We start from the raw sequence: 14,336 nt of genomic DNA on the forward strand, positions 1-14,336 counted from the left end.
TTCAATTTAAGTCTGAATTTGGCAATACAGAGTTCATGATCTGAGCCACAGTCAGCTCCCATTCTTGTGTTTGCTGACTGTATAGAGCTTCTCCATCTTTGGCTGCAAAGAATATAGTCAATCTGCATTAAATATTGACCATCTGGTGATGTCCACGTGTAGAGTCTTCTCTTGTGTTGCTGGAAGAGGATATAACATCTGGAATATATTATAATCAATTAAAGGTGAAAATCTAAAATGTTAAAAAATGACCAAATTTAAACCACATTTAGTTTTGTATGTTCAACAAGGAAACAATCCTGAGAGTTTATTATTAATATTTTGCAAAGTTAGAAATTAGCTTATAACACATGCTCTTATAGTAAAGTCATTAATTATATGCTATTTTAAATTCTATAATTTTATAGATCATGGAAACACTATAGAACTAAGTGAACCATTAAAATTTTTAATCTAAATTGATATCAAATAATAATAGATATATAATTTTGTTTTCTATATAGTACCACCAAGTCTGGACAATGGGATGGGAACAGAGGAAATCACAATTGTCAAGGGTAGTTCCACCTCCATGACATGTTTTACTGATGGAACCCCAGCTCCCAGGATGTCCTGGCTTAGAGATGGTCAGCCTCTGGGTCTAGATGCTCATCTCTCAATCAGCTCTCAAGGAATGGTCCTTCAGCTCATCAAAGCAGAAACTGAAGATTCAGGACGGTACACCTGCATTGCCTCGAACGAAGCAGGAGAAGTCAGCAAACACTTTATCCTGAAGGTCTTGGGTGAGTAAAATAATTGGGAAATATGTCATAATAAAGACAATGAGTAAGTGTAATTTTTAGAATCACTGGCCATGGGACAGAATTTTTAAAACTTTCATTGTACTTCATATTTCTGTTCTATAATTCACCTACGTTTACTTTTATCTGAAGCATGTTAAATTATTGTTTCTTCTCTGTATAAAAGGATGAGCCCTGCTACTTATAAAACATCGTTCACTGACCAAGTTATACAACTAGTAGATAAGTAGTTTTTTAACTTTTTCCAAGAATTAAAATCCCCCTTCATGGGTAACAGCCTTGTCAAGGTGAAGGGGCTTGCACAACTCAACGAAGCTATGAGCCATGCCTTGCAGGGCCACCCAAGGTGGATGGGTCATAGTGAAGAGTTTTGGCAAAACATGGTCCATTGGAGGCAGAAATGACAACCCACTCCATTATTCTTGCCATTAGAACACAGCAAATAGTATGAAAAGCAAGAAGATATGACACCCCCTCCTTGGAGGGGGAGGCCCCCCACCAAGTAGAAGGTGCCCAGTATGCTACTGGCAAAGAGTGGAGGGCAGTTACTAATAGCTCCAGAAAGAATTAAGTGGCTGGGCCAAAGCAGAAACAGTGCTCAGATGTGTACGTGTCTGGTGGTAAAAGTAAAGTCTGATGCTGTAAAGAACAATATTGCATAGGAACCTGGAAATGTTAGGTCCATGAATCAGTGTAAACTAGATGTGGTCAAGCAGGAGATAGCAAGAGTAAACATCGACATCTTAGGAATCAGTGAACTAAGATGGACTGGAATGGGCGAACTTAATTCAGATAACCAATATATCTACTACTGTGGGCAAAAATCCCTTTGAAGAAATGGAATGGCTCTCATAGTCAACAAAAAAGTCCAAAATGCAGTACTGGGACTGTGGCTCAGATCATGAGCTCCTTATTGCTAAATTCGGGCTTAAAGGAAGTAGAGAAAAACCATTAGGCCACTCAGGTATAACCTAAATCAAATCCCTTATGATTATACAGTGGAGGTGACAAATAGATTCAAGGGATTGATCTGGTAGATAGAGTGCCTGAAGAACTATGGGCAGAAGTTCATAACATTGCACAGGAGGCAGTGACCAAAACAAGCCCAAAGAAAAAGAAATATAAGAATGCAGAGTGGTTGTCTGAGAAGGTTGTCTGAGGCTTTACAAATAGCTGAGGGAAAGAAGAAAGGTGAAAGGCAAGGGAGAAAGGAAAAATGTACACCCAGCTGAATGCAGAGTTCCACAGAACAGCAAGGAAAGATAAGAAGGCCTTCACAAATGAACAGTGCAAAGAACTCTTCAAGAAAATTGGAGATATCAAGGGAACATTTCATGCAAGGATGGGCTCAATAAAGGGCAGAAATGGTGAGGACCTAACAGAAATAGACGAGATGAAGAAGTGGTAGGAATATACAGAAGACTCATACAACAAAGGTCTTAATAACCCTGGTAACCATGATGGTGTGATCACTTACCTAGAGCCAGACATCCTAGAGTATGAAGTCAAGTGACCCTTAGGAAGCATTATTACAAACAAAGCTACTGGAGGTGATGAAATTCCAGGTGAGCTACTTAAAATCCTAAAGATCATTTTAAAGATGATGCTATTAAAGTGCTGCACTCAATATGTAAGCAGATTTGGAAAACTCAGCAGTGGCCACAGGACTAGAAAAGGTTTGTTTTCAGTCCAATCCTAAAAAAAGGCATTGCCAAAGAATGTTACAACTATCATACAATTGCACTCATTTCACATGCTAGCAAAGTTTATGTTCAGAATCCTTCAAGCTAGGCTTTAGCAGTATATGAACCAAGAGCTCCCAGATGTTCAAGCTGGATTTAGAAAAGATAGAAAAACCAGAGATAAATTGTTAACATTTGTTGGATCATGGAGAAAGCAAGGGAGTTCCAGAAAAACATTTGCTTCTGCTTCATTGACCACATGAAAGCCGTTGACTATGTGGATCACAACGAACTGTGGAAAATTCTTCAAGAGATGGGAATACCAGACCACCTTACCTGTCTCATAAGAAACCTACATGCCGGCCAAGAAGCAACAGTTAGAACCTCACACGGAACAACTGACTGGTCAAAATTGGTAAAAGAGTATGACAAGGCTATTCATTGTCACCCTGTTAATTTAACTTCTATGCAGAGTACATCATGCCAAATGCCAGGCTGGTGAATCACAAGCTGGAATCAAGATTGCTGGGAGAAATATCAACAACCTCAGATATGCAGATGATACCACTCTAATGGCTGAAATTGAAGAGGAACTAAAGAGCCTCTTGGTAAGCGTGAAACAGGAGAGTGAAAAACCTGACTTGAAACTCAGCATTAAAAAAAACTAAGATCAAGGCATTGGGTCCCATCACTTCGTGGCAAACAGAAGAGGAAAAAGTGGAAGCAGTGACAGATTTTTTTTCCCCCTTGGGCTCCAGAATCACTGTGGATGGTGATTTCAGCCATGAAATTAAAAGAAACTTGCTCCTTGGAAAGGAAGCTATGACAAACCTAGCATGCTGAGTCACTCAGTCGTGTACAACTCTTTGCAACCCAATGGACAGTAGTCCACCAGGCTCCTCTGTCCCTGGGATTCTCTCAGCAAGAATACAGGAGTTGATTGCCATGTCTTCCTCCAGGGGATATTCCCAACCCAAGGGTTGAACCCACGTCTCTTACATCTCCTTTAATGGCAGGTGGTTCTTTACCAATAGTGCCACCTGGGAAGCCCTAGACAGAATATTAAAATGCAGAGACATCACTTTGCCAACAGAGTTCTGTATAGTCAAATTTATGGTTTTTCCAGGATTCATGTACAGATGTTAGAGTTGGACCATAAAGAAGACTGAGCGCCAGAGAATTGGTGCTTTCAACTCATGGTGCTGGAGAAGACTCTTGAGAGAATAAAGAGAAGAGTCTTTATTCCCTTGGGCTGCGAGGAAATCGAACCAGTCAATCCTAAAGGAAATCAACTCTGAAAATTTATTGGAAGAACTGATGCTTAAGCTCCAGTACTTTGGCCACCTGATACAAAGAGCCAGCTCATTGGAAAAGACTCTGATGCTGGGAAAGATTAAAGGCAAAAGGAGAAGGGGACAGCAGAGGATGAGATGTTTAGATAGCACCATCAATTCAATGGACATGAATTTGAGCAAATGCCAGGAGATAGTGGAGGATGTAGGAGCCTGGCACACTGCAGTCCATGGGATCACAAAAAGTCGGACACCACTTAGTGACTGAAGAACAACAAAGAGAACTAAAAGCTCTTCTGATGATAGTGATTTAATGGAAAAGCATAATTTTATGCTATTGTGTTATTCCAACAGTCTTTACATGATCCAGTCTGTAGATTATAGTTGTAATGGTCATTTCAAATGATCTAGTTCTATTTATTCTTTTCTACATTAATATATATATATATGTATGGAAGAAAAATTTCACTGTGGAGATATATACACTTGTATATGGTTTCAAAAAGCCAACCTGGCAAGCTGAATAATTCTGGCCTAGATTTGATTAGGGATTTTTTTTTTTTTTACTGAAGTATAGTTGATTAACAATGTTGTGTTAATTTTTGTTGTACAGCAAAGTGAATCAGTTATACATATATCCACTCTTTTTTGGGATTTTTTTCCATGTAAGTCATTACAGAGTATTGAGTAGAGTTCCCTGTGCTACACAGTAGTTCCTTATTACCTATTTATTTATAGTAGTGTGTATATATCAGTTCCAATCTCCCAATTTATCTCTCCTCCATCTTTCCTCCCTGGTAACAAGTTTATTTTCTGCATATGTGCCTCTGTTTCTGTCTTGTAAATAAGTTCATTTGTACCACTCTTCTGTATTTCACCTGTAAGTTATATATGATATTTGCCTTTCTCTGACATACTTCACTTAGTGTGACAATCTCTAGATTCACCCATGTTGCTGCAAATGGCATTATTTCACACACAAAAATATTTTAAATGTGTGTTCCAGTGTTCTACATGCAAACAAATAGTATAAAGAGAAAACATGTTTTCCATGAAGTAAACCATTTTTATTGGGAGGAGAAATGAACATGAAAGAAATGAACTATTTCAACGATCAATAATTTTTTGGAGTTTTGTTTTTTCATAATGTTTGAAATAAACCTCAGGCTCGTTAATTTTTTTTCAACAAAATATGCCCCACAAGGAAAAATTAAAAATTTTGGTAGCCAAATCTTTTCAGGATGTGCTATAAACTTTCTCATAGTACTTATTACAATTTTAATTTTTTGTGTAACCGTAAAAGTCTGTCTCATCCTTAGTTAAACTCTGTGATGAGCAGTACCCTTTTTACATACTGCTATATTCCCAGGGCTTAGCATGGCATTTGACACATAATATTTATCTGTGGGCTTGAACTAAATAGATTTAGCTACTTGTCAGCTGGACCAAAGTGAGTTTTAACTGTAGCAGGAAACAGAACAATATCAAATAAGCAAACAGAAATACTGTGGTGTAGACAAGTGTTCCACAGAATGAAAGGTGATCGTGAAGGCCGTACTCCAGAATATTTAGAGACAGAAGGCAGAAGAAAGTGTGTGTTAGTGAAGAAGGGTGGAATAACAACTTCCTATATAGCAATTCACAGAATATGGAGAATACCAGGAGATGACATAAATGTGATCTTGTACGTTAATTATTCACATATTATTAATTATTGACTATTTATTATGTGCCTGGCATGTTTCTAGTATCATGTAGCACATTATCATTGAACACCTACTATGTGCCATATGGTACTTGAATGCATCATTGAATAAACAGGATGTGGTCTCAGCCCTTAACTTCCTGCATCAGCGGAGAACACAGATATAGAACAAGTGATGACTTTTAAGTGTGATAGGAATGATATGGTGAAAATTCTGTGGGATGGGAAGGTTCAGAGAAGATTCCCTGAAGGAGACATCTAAGCCTTAAAAAGTCGAATTGCCCTGATGAATGCAGAGATGTATCCATTTTTCACCTCGGAGTGATAAAGCTTGAGTTTTCTGTTTGTGCTCACTGCAGTTGAGGGCGACAGGAAATATACCTGGACAGAAGCCATACTGTGAAGAGACTCTGAAAATCTGGACCTCATTAGGAAGGCAGAAGCAGGAATATGTTACAATCAGATTTCACTTCCAAAAAAATCCCTCTGACGACAGAGTGAAGAATGACTTGAAGAGTCTGTTATACTCATACAGGCCTAAAATTACAGGGGCATGTGGCAGTGGAGAGAAGGAATACTTCTCCAAGAATTCAAGAACCCAGGAGCAGAATCACAGCCCGGTGCTTTTATGGATGTAGAAAACAAAAAGGAAAGTAAGAAAAATGCTGTTAGAGTCATATATCAATACAAAGAACCACCTGCCCTCCTGCAAGATTTATAAGGATATTAAAACAGGTTTGAAAACCGCTCAACAGAAAGATGAGCAGCTTTAGCATTTCAGCGTCTGTTGAAGGCTAGTTCCATTAAAACCTGCAAAACTTCAGTCTGTACTCCACTAGGAATGTGAATGTAAATATGCTAATTTGGGGAAAAGCTCGTCTCAACTTAACTCCATCCATCTGGTGGGAGATCTCACGGTGTGTTAGAAGTTCTGAAAAGTCTGCTGTGGCTAAAATACTAAAAACAAGGGAGAAGATCATGCAGAATAAAGCTCGGTTTGGGGGTGGGGGGCAATTGACAGGGTTCAGACTGGGAAGGGATTGTTAACCACGTTAAGAATCTGGGATTTTGTCCTAGAACAATGGGAAATCTTTAAAAGTTCTAATAAGGGGAATGCCATGAGTGGAGTTGCAGTTTGAGAATATCATTCTGACTGCAAAGTGGAGAGTGGCCTGGAGCAGGACAAGAGTGGACTCTGAGAGACAGTGTATTATTAGGAATGGTGTTTAACTGTGATTAACAGAGTCTAAACATGGTGACTTAAAGAAAGAACTTTTGTTTTTCTCACTGAACAAGATGTCTGGAGCTGGGCCCTACTTGCAGTCATTCAGCAGTTCAAATCTTTACAGTTCTCTTGGCCCTTGGCCTCAACATCATGGTCAGTCTGTGATCGTGTGTCATCAGCTCACCCCAGCATCACTAGTTGCAACAGTAGAGCAAGAAAAATAGGGAAGGCAAAAAATTGTCCCTTTCAGGATTTTCTTAAAATTCCCACAAAACTACCCCACTTACATCTCCTTGGTTAGATTCTTCACATGCCACTCCATCTACTACCTACTAAAAAGGCTAAACAATGTAATTTTTAGCACAGTGACAGCCCTAACAAGATTGAGTTCTGTTAACATAAAAGAAACAGGTAAATGATATTGGGTAGGCACCTATAACCAAGATGTATTAGTCCAAATAAATGGCATTGTAACTCAGATTAGTGATGGAGGTGAGAGGGAAAGATGTACTCAAAAGATAACTTCAGATAGAAGTATTAAGACTTGGTTGTGGATTGGATGTAGGGAAGTGATGATGATGAAGATATCAAGGATGACACCTAGTTTCTGGCTTATGTGACTGAACAGTTGACAGTTTTATCACATAAATGCAGGGAATGCTGGAAATGGACCAGGTTTTGAGGAATAAGGTCACAGGTTCAGTCTGAGTATATGTTGAGTTGGAAGTTGTTTTCAAAGAACCCACTGAAGATTCTTATTTGGTAACTGGTTATATGGATCTGGAGCCCAGAAAAGAGATCTAGGCTAGAAATGTAAGTTTTGGAGTCATCAAAGTATGGACAACTCCTATCCTGCCCAAAGTGTAAAACAAATTGGCTTCCCTTATAGATCAGCTGGTAAAGAATCTGCCTGCAATGTGGGAGACCTGGGTTCGATCCCTGGGTTGGGAAGATCCCCTGGAGAAGGGAAAGGCTACCTACTCCAGTATTCTGGCCTGGAGCTTTCCATGGACTGTATAGTCCATGGGGTTGCAAAAAGTTGGACAGGACTGAGCAACTTTCACTAGTCACAAGATACAGAGTGAAATGCGTTTGCAATCACCTAACACATGTGAGATCTGATGGCTGGGGTTTGAAACCGTTGGAAACATGCTGTTTCTGTTGTTGCTGCTATTGCTGAGTCTTTAAATCTAGTACTATAATCTTTTGAGGATAAAGGACATACTTACTTACTCTTGGTATCCACAGTGACTTACCCACAGTAAATAACAAAAAAGTGAGAGGAATAAAGAATTGCCTATAGTCAAATGGAGAATCCGATCAATGCTTTTGAGTGATACAAATAGCATACTATGAATATTGGTGGTCGTGGTTTAGTCACTAAGTCATGTCCGACTCTTGTGAACCTATGGACAGTAGCCTGCCAGACTCCTCTGTCCATGGGATTCTCCAGGCAAGAATACTGGAGTGGGTTGCTGTTAAAGGGATAGAAATTTTAGAGTTTGTTGTAGAGCAAGAGGCAACTGAACTTGCTGAGGGAGAGTAGTAGTCTAATTTGAAATCTAAGTTACATAAAGTGTATTAAAAATAAATAATATTATAAAGAGAGATTGAAGCTATGTTGTAGAAGTCTTGGAAACCATGATGAGTTTTTATTTAATTCAGTGAGCAACATGGAGACACTAACATCTTTTAAACAGGGAATCTTGGACTGATCTAAACTGCACTTAAGAAAATGTGTCTTGACCACAATATATCATAAAATGGATAAAACTGAAAAAGAGTGGTCATATGGGACAATAGTTAAGAAACTCTGAGTTCTTAATTAAAATATATTACCTTCTTCCAGACAGGAAAACAAAGACCATAGGTACAAATTTTAGGAGGCAGTATTTTTAAATTTATTTTTAATTGGAGTATAATTGCTTTACAATGTTGTGTTGGTTTCTGCCGTACATCAACATGAATCAGCCATAAGTACACAAGTGTTCCCTCCCTCTTGAAGGTCCTTCCCACCTCCCACCCCATCCCACCCCTCTAGGTTGTCACAGACCACCAGGTTGAGCTCCCTCTGTTATATAGCAGCTTCTCATTGGCTAGCTATTTTATATGTGATAATGTATGTATTTCAGTGCTGGTCTCTCAGTCCGTCCCAGCCTCTCCAACCCCTGCTGTGTCCATAAGTCTGTTCTCTATGTCTGAATCTCTATTCCTGCCCTTCAAATAGGTTCATCAATAGCATTTTTCTAGATTCCATATATATGTGTTAATATGATATTTGGTTTTCTCTTTCTTGTTTACTTAACTCTGTATAACAGACTCTAGGTTCATCCACCGCACTAGAACTGACTCAAATCCATTCTGTTTTATTGCTGAGTAACATTCTATTGTGTATATTCATCTACATCTATATATCAGTTCAGTTCAGTCACTCAGTCACGTTCAACTCTTTGCAACCCCATGGACTGCAGCCTGCCAGGCTTCCCTGTCCCTCACCAGCTCCCAGAGCTTGCACAAACTCATGTCCATAGAGTCAGTGATGCCATCCAACCATCTCATCCTCTGTCATCCCCTTCTCCTCCTGCCTTCAATCTTTCCCAGCATCAGTCTTTTCTAGTGAGTCAGTTCTTTGTATTATGTAGCCAAAGTATTAGAGTTTCAGCTTCAACATCAGTCCTTCCAATGAATATTCAGGACTGATTTCCTTTAGGATAGACTGGTTGGATCTCCTTGAAGTCCAAGGGACTCTCAAGAGTCTTCACCCAACACCACAGTTCAAAAGCATCAATTCTTCAGCACTCAGCTTTCTTTATAGTGCAACTCTCATATCCATACATGACTACTGGAAAAACCATAGCTTTTACTAGATGGACCTTTGTCAGCAAAGTAATGTCTCTGCTTTTCAATATGCTGTCTAGGTTGGTCATAGTTTTCTTCCAAGGAGCAAATGTCTTTTAATTTCATGGCTGCAGTTACTATCTGCAGTGATTTTTGGAGCCCAAGAAAAGAAAGTCTGTCACTGTTTCCATTGTTCCCCCATCTATTTGCCATGAAGTGATGGGACTGGATGCCATGATCTTGGTTTTCTGAATGTTGAGTTTTAAGTCAGCTTTTTCACTCTCTTTCACTTTCATCAACAGACTCTCTAGTTCCTCTTCAATTTCTGCCATAAGGGTGGTGTCATCTGCATATCTGAGGTTATTGATATTTCTCCTGGCAATCTCGATTCCAGCCTGTGCTTCATCTGGCCTGGCATTTCTCATGATGTACTCTGCATATAAGTTAAATAAGCAGGGTGACAATATACAGCCTTGACGTACTCCTTTTCCTATTTGGAACCAGTCTGTTGTTCCATGTCCGGTTCTAACTGGTGCTTCCTGACCTGCATACAGATTTCTCAGGAGGTAGGTCAGGTGGTCTGGTATTCCCATCTCTTGAAGAATTTTCCACAGTTTGTTGTGATCTACACAGTCAAAGGCTTTGGCGTAATCAATAAAGCAGAAGTAGATGTTCTTCTAGAATTCTCTTGCTTTTTCGGTGATCCAACGGATGTTGGCAATTTGATCTCTAGTTCCTCTGTCTTTTCTAAATCCAGCTTGAACATCTGGAATTTCATGGTTCATGTACTGTTAAAGCCTGGCTTGGGGAACTTTGAGCATTACTCTGCTAGCATGTGAGATGAGAGCAACTGGGCGGTAATTTGCGCAGTCTTTGGGATTGCCTTTCCTTAGGGTTGAAATGAAAGCTGACCTTTTCCAGTCCTGTGGTCACTGCTGAGTTTTCCAAATTTGCTGGCATATTGAGTGCAGCACTTTAACAGCATCCTCTTTTAGGATTTGAAAGAGTTCAAATGGAATTCGATCATATATACCACAACTTCTTTATCATTTATCTGTCAACAGACATCTAGGTTGCTTCCTTATCCTGGCTATTATAAATAGTGTTGCAATGAACAATGGGGTACATGTGTCTTTTTCAATTCTATATGCCCAGTAGTGGGATTGCTGGGTCATATGGTAGTTTTATTCCTAGTTTTTTAAGAAATCTAGGAGGCAGTTTTTAATAATAACACCAACAGATGTAGTATACTTAGTAGTAGTTATAACTTTCTTAAGAAAATTTTTATTATACTAATAAACCTTTAATTACAAAACAGATTCAGAAACACAAAAGAAATATACTTTATAGATTATCTCATTGAATCTTCACAATTCTCTTAGTTAAATAATAGTGTGGTATTTTTTTTTTAAAGATTTGTTCAAATACACTAACCTAATAATTGTTGGAGCCAGGAATGAAAATCAGGCTGTTTGATTCCAGATTCTCTGTCTCCTACTGTGAACCTCTGCTCTAAACTATGTGCCTGATTTAAAACACACACACATGTGCACACACACACACACACAGCTAATCCTTGGAGCTGTCCAACAGCTATTTTTGCTGCCTTGTGAAATAGTAAGCTGGAAAGTTTCATAGAAAATTTGAATGATTAGTGTAAGGGAAATCTGTTTTAAAGTGATTCTTAAACTTAGGAATAGTTGGACTAAGAAACTTTAATGTTTCCTCCAAGTGTTTAGATTCTTTAACATCCTCTTGAGAAAGGTAATTTAGAAGTATAAATAACAAAAGAGGAAATTATTTCTGCCCAGACATAACAAATGTGTTTTATGCAGAAATAGTCTCCAAATGTAACTGCTTTTCTTCTGCTTAGTCATTGTTTCCTCTTAAAGTTCTGCATGGAAAAGATGATTGCAAAATTTCATAGCATTTGCTCATTGCTTTTGCAGAAACAATAGATATTTTAAAGGTGCAAAAACACACTACTATATTTAAGTAACTCTTTAAAAAATAGTACAAGATGGGTTCAGTTTTTATCATTTTCAAATCTTTACAGTTAAGTAAAACTGCTCTAATTATCTGAATCTCAGTTGCTGAGCTTTAATTACCTTTGATGTCTTGCGGCTTACTTCATGATCTATTATAAGAATGATCTGTCTCTTTTAAAATAGTGCCAGTGAAAAGATAATGCACAAAGACTTTATATAGTGCTGACACTTAATAAATTGTTCCTCAATAAACTACAATAATGGAGAAGGAAATGGCAACCCACTCCAATATTCTTGCCTGGAAAATCCCATGGACAGAGGAGCCTGGCGGATTCCAATCCATGGGGTCACGAAGAGTTGGACCCAACTGAGCGACTAAAACTAAACTACAATAAAATAAAATAGTGCCAATGACAAATAACATCTCATTAATAATACCAAAATGAATAAGGAATTATCATTTTGGTATTCTTGTCCGAATCAATTTGTATTGTACAAAGATAAATTTGAGTTGAATTCTTAAAAGTTTTTATAAACTGCAGTATCTTATCAAACAGCAAGTTTATTTTGTTGTTGTCTTTAATTCCTTTTAAATAGAACCACCTCATATCAATGGATCTGAAGAACCCATAGAAATGTCAGTAATTGTTAATAATCCTCTTGAACTTACCTGCATGGCTTCTGGAATCCCAGCTCCTAAGATTACCTGGATGAAAGATGGTCGACCCCTTCCACAGATGGATCAGATGCAGACTCTTGGAGGAGGAGAGGTTCTTCGAATATCTAGTACTCAGGTTCGTTCAGAGTTCATATGATTATTTTGTCCTAGGTTAAACTTCTTACTTGCTAATCTCTGGGCAGTGTTGGAGAAATTGTCTTGGAGTCTGAGTATATCATAGATCTCTGTGACTTTAGCAAGGGTAGATTTGTTCTATGATATGCATGACTGAATAGACAATTACAAGGTAACATGACTAAAGCGAAGAAGTAAAATTATCAGATTAAATATAGAAGAAAGCAAGATACATTCATATTAATTTTTTCAAGTTTTCACAGTGCCATAAGTGATAGTATATTTCCTGAAGCTCTTGATTTGTGCCATGTGGCCCTTTATAGAAATGGCAAAAAGCAGTCAAACGTATGTGTATAAGAGGCTTCAAAGGGAACTTTTGATCTTCAGAATGAACTCACAGACATGAAAATCTGAAGAGATGGAATTTTTCCAAAAATGGTCAATTCAATAGAATTGACTGTTCTTTTAGTTTATGTTTAAGGAAATTAATCTGAAATGTAAATATATTAAAGAGAGGTATGTCTCAGGGTGTCTTATTGTAACAATATACTCTTCTGCAAACAGAGGCAAATCTTATGTTACAAATATTATCTGTATGTTCTCTGATGCCTTCATCTGTTAACTGGGGATGAAAATAGGAACAATGCTGAACTTATGTACTTAGGGCTTTAGAGATAATCTAAGGTGATGTGCTTAGACTGATGCCACAGGCATGGAGAGATGCTGAAATGGAGTTAAAATGATTATTGTTACTGCTGCTTTTATTGTTATTATAATCATCATTGCTTTAAAGGTATTTATATTCAGTCAGTTCACTTCAGTTCAGTCGCTCAGTCATGTCCGACTCTTTGCGACCCCATGAATCACAGCACACCAGGCCTCCCTGTCCATCACCAACTCCCGGAGTTTACCCAAATTCATGTCCATCGAGTTGGTGATGCCATCCAGCCATCTCATCCTCTGTTGTCTTAATCATATTTCATGTATATTTTCACTGTGGAAACAGAAAGGGAGCTAGAAAAGAGAGCTGAGGGTTATGAATTGCCTCAGTTTTATGTTGGGCTATGAGCTCTATCACACCCATGGCTACCATGGCAACTCGGTGAGGCAATGTCTTTATCCCCTTTCTACAAGTCCAGAAACAGAGAAGGATTAAGTATTCACCTGTCCAGTACTTATCACTGCTCAGTGATGGAACTGATCTCAATCCTGGGTCTGGTTCAACAGCGTAGCCAGTGGAAGTCTCTTGTTTCTAACATTGAAGAGAACACACCTTCCATTTCCCTCTTCTCTCCATCAACCATTTTAGCAACCCAGAAAAAACTCAGGTCACACTATCAAACCACTTGCTGAATCAAAATATTTGAATGCTATAATTTCAACTGACCAAAAGGGAAGCAAAAGAATTTTGTAACTTAAGGAATAGCATGGAGACAGTGAAGTGTGCACTAGAACCATAAATATAAAGGAATCATGGTAAATAAAGCTCTAAGGAGAGATTGAGGCCACATTACATTAGGTCTTAAATGTGAAAATGAAACATTATGTTAAACAAGACAGAGTTTCCATCAAGAATTAAACGGTGACCCACATAGTCTAGCTATTGTGAAGAACACAAATGTAGTACATAAGACATTTCTCAGCCTTCAAGAAGTTTTCAGTTGTCTAAGAAAAGTAAAACCACACACATGATAAAATTAGGAAAAGGAACAATAGAAAACCATTAAAACCTTATAGAATTAAAAAATTAAATATTATCAAGTCTCAAGACTGCTAGGGGTTCCTCTGCTCCTCTGTGTTTTATTTTCTCTCTGTCAGAGCCCTTATTACTAAATTATACCTTAGTTACCTGAACTTTGTCTTTTTGTGTATGTATCTATTGCACATAATTATGCCTGGTACATAATGGATATTCTGCAAATTCCAAATTGTGTGGTGAAAGACGAGAGTTTGCTAAGACATTTTCCATCAAACTCTCCTTCTGTGACAAAACAGGTTGGAAAAACTCTATAT

The 14,336-nt window shown here is 38.2% G+C and overlaps 1 protein-coding gene across 3 annotated transcripts in view; it reads left to right on the forward strand.

Annotated features, from left to right (window-relative positions):
* Window positions 1–14,336, forward strand: part of HMCN1 (hemicentin 1) — a 525,163-nt gene that overhangs the window by 412,352 nt on the left and 98,475 nt on the right. For all 3 annotated transcript variants that reach the window (XM_061160939.1, XM_061160937.1, XM_061160938.1), the window contains exons 68-69: window positions 504–782; window positions 12,128–12,324. In XM_061160939.1, the coding sequence (XP_061016922.1) occupies window positions 504–782; window positions 12,128–12,324 (476 nt within the window). The remainder of the gene's footprint in view (window positions 1–503; window positions 783–12,127; window positions 12,325–14,336) is intronic.

The sequence above is a fragment of the Dama dama genome, chromosome 14, assembly GCF_033118175.1.
Source record: "Dama dama isolate Ldn47 chromosome 14, ASM3311817v1, whole genome shotgun sequence".
NCBI lineage: Eukaryota > Metazoa > Chordata > Mammalia > Artiodactyla > Cervidae > Dama > Dama dama.